General features: G+C 42.7%; 1 protein-coding gene across 1 annotated transcript; it reads right to left on the reverse strand.

The window, feature by feature from the left end:
- Positions 1-452: 452 nt before the first annotated feature.
- On the reverse strand, positions 453-1,328 carry LOC129719972 (uncharacterized). Its single transcript, XM_055671376.1, has 2 exons — positions 1,202-1,328; positions 453-1,141 (listed from the first exon to the last, which is right to left on the reverse strand). The coding sequence occupies exons 1-2, from the start codon at positions 1,326-1,328 to the stop codon at positions 453-455; spliced, it is 816 nt and encodes a 271-aa protein (XP_055527351.1).
- Positions 1,329-2,569: the final 1,241 nt, after the last annotated feature.

Below are 2,569 nucleotides of genomic sequence, written 5' to 3' on the forward strand. Positions count from 1 at the left end.
GAATTTTTATCGAATGTGGTAATAGCTGGCTCAGAAACTGCGTGGATATTTTCTATTTCCAATCGGGTGGTATTGTCGATCTACGAGTAAGTCGAAATGCTTGAGGAAATCCGCTCCTATAAAAGGCGATTTTACATCTGCGATGACGAATACCCATAAAAATGGTCTTCGTAGGCCAAGATCAACGGTGATGCGTTTAGTACCATACGTTTGGATTTTGGTACCGTTAGCGGCAAAAAGCTGGTGTGAAGCTGTAGGGTTGAGACGTTCCCTTAATGAGGGTGGAACGACCGATATGTCGGCCCCGGTGTCGATAAGGTATCGATTCGATGTTTTTAAGTCGTGTATGTGGATTCGCTGGATGTTTGATTGTTTGTTCTGGATGGTTTTCTGGCTCGATTCATTAGAGGTGATGGCGAATAGTGCAAAGTTGTCGGCAGTGGTGGTTGCGTTCAACTTTCCTTTGGGCGAGTGTACACCTCGACACGTCCGTCGAAAACAATGCACTTGACGTTGGGATTATCGCTTTTGGTCTTCTCACACTTCCGAGCTTCGGCACCATGTTTGTAATGGAACCAGCAGATCCACCGTCGGGGAGTTTTACTGCGGGCTGGAGTTCCTTCGCGTCTGTCGAATGATCGATCGCGTGTGCGGCTGTTGTGTCGATCTCGTCCGCGAACGCACGATAATGCTTCATCGAGGCGGCGTGATAGTGCTTCGATTCTCTGTTCGAGAGATAATATCGAAGATGGTTCGGCTACTCGTACAGCTGAAATCTGCTCGCGGGGTGCTTCAAGAATTTTGTCCGCCACCTTTGCTTGTTCGTCAAGAGTGGCAGCTGGCATGGCGGCTATGATTGAACACGTGGTATGTGGAAGGGCTCGCAGCCAGAGGTTAGTTAATACACTGTCAGTACAACCAACACCACCTAGACGGCGCATTTCTGACAAAAGTACGCTCGGTTTCTGATCACCCAAGGTCATTCCAGAGAGGAGGCTGGTCAGTCGCTGCGATTCCGACGGTCGAAAATGTGCAATGGCGGCAGCCTTTAGAACGTCATATTTGTCGTTAGTGTTAGTGGCATTACACTTAGCAATCACTGAATGCACATATTTGGCACGCGATCCTAGCGCGACAATCACTGCGTTAAATTAAGATTTATCGTTTTTGATCGCGTTTACACTAAAAGCTGCTTCGAGACAGATGAACCAGGTCTCAATATCATCCGGATCGAATTCCGGGAAATGTATTTTAGCGATAACCGTCGGTTCTTTGGCATCTAATTGTTCTTCTTTGAGCGGCCGGTCGCCATTGCTTTCTAGAGCCATTGTAACTTTTCACACGCGGTTTGAGTCTGGAATACCGTTCTACAGGTTTGGGTTAAAACTTGCGCGTCTAATCTTTGTTCCGAAGTTTTCGCGGTCGCGGAATAACGAACCGTCGCGAGATCAAGGTTTGAAATCTATTGTCGCGACGATCACGTCGGGGTCACCAGTTGTAGGTACTCGAACCTACCGATAAAATAATGTCTTCGGACGATAGAATGACTGTTGTCTTTGATGGTCTAAATCTAACTAAACTTTATTGCATATCATATCAAGTGCACGAGATAATTTTGAGATGTGTATGTATGTATGAGTAATGAATGTGTTCATTTGATAATTTTATTTATCGAAGTGATTTAATCATTTTATCGGTGTGAGGGGTGCACCACAACTTTATAAAAGGCGCGTGAATAATTACGAAGTAAAAACATTTTTTGCACGGTAAATTTTGAATCGCAGGTAGAATAACATACTTATCAAAAGCGTAAGTAGAGAATAAGTTCGATATATTTGAAGTTTTTTATAATATATGTAGTTATATTAAACTTCGCTACACCATCACCGAAGAGTAATGACAGTAAAGGTAAACAAACTTAACTCTCCTCTCTTTTCTTCCTATACTGCAGCGGTTATCGAAGCAGATGATGATTCACATAGCACTGTTAGTTGCATATAGGCTCCACCTCCTGCGCTTTTTCAGTTAATTATAAGTTGAATAAAAGTAACGGATGCGATTTATTACAATCTTTGATGCTGCATTGAGAGTTGCATTTGCTTCATTGCAACAATGCGTGCTGCTTGGTTTACTATGACAGTTTGAGACCCCTCCCTCTTCTGGAAGGGTCCCATACAAATAAAACATAAATTTTCGCACAACTCAAGAACAAACCAAGCAAATGAAACGGAATTTGGCATGTGGATGATTTAAGGGGTAACGAATATGTCCATAATAGTTGGATGAAACACAAATTTCTGCGCATCTCGATTACTAGTTAACTAAATGGAACCAAAGGAGAGTGGCCGATTTTGGTATTCTGGTGCATATCAATGTGTTATATATGGTTCGAAAGATCTCGATGAGACGAAAAAAGTTACTATGGGGCCAAAAAAATCTGCCGTGGGAGAAAAGAGTTAAAACCTATTTAAGGCCCGAGGTTTAGGGTCTAGTGCTTACAACAAAAAAATCATAACAGCTCAAAATCTAAATCGCTAAGAAAATTTGCTCGTGATACAAGTATGCTATA

The sequence above is a fragment of the Wyeomyia smithii genome, chromosome 2 (assembly GCF_029784165.1).
Source record: "Wyeomyia smithii strain HCP4-BCI-WySm-NY-G18 chromosome 2, ASM2978416v1, whole genome shotgun sequence".
Taxonomy (NCBI): domain Eukaryota; kingdom Metazoa; phylum Arthropoda; class Insecta; order Diptera; family Culicidae; genus Wyeomyia; species Wyeomyia smithii.

What these genes read in the sequence shown, in the direction of transcription:
- LOC129719972 (XM_055671376.1), bottom strand. Translation starts at nt 1,328, where the DNA reads ATGGCTCTAGAAAGCAATGGCGACCGGCCGCTCAAAGAAGAACAATTA. An exon ending in TATTGAGACCTGGTTCATCT is followed by an intron (nt 1,142 to 1,201) that starts GTCTCGAAGCAG and finishes AATTTAACGCAG; the next exon opens with TGATTGTCGCGCTAGGATCG.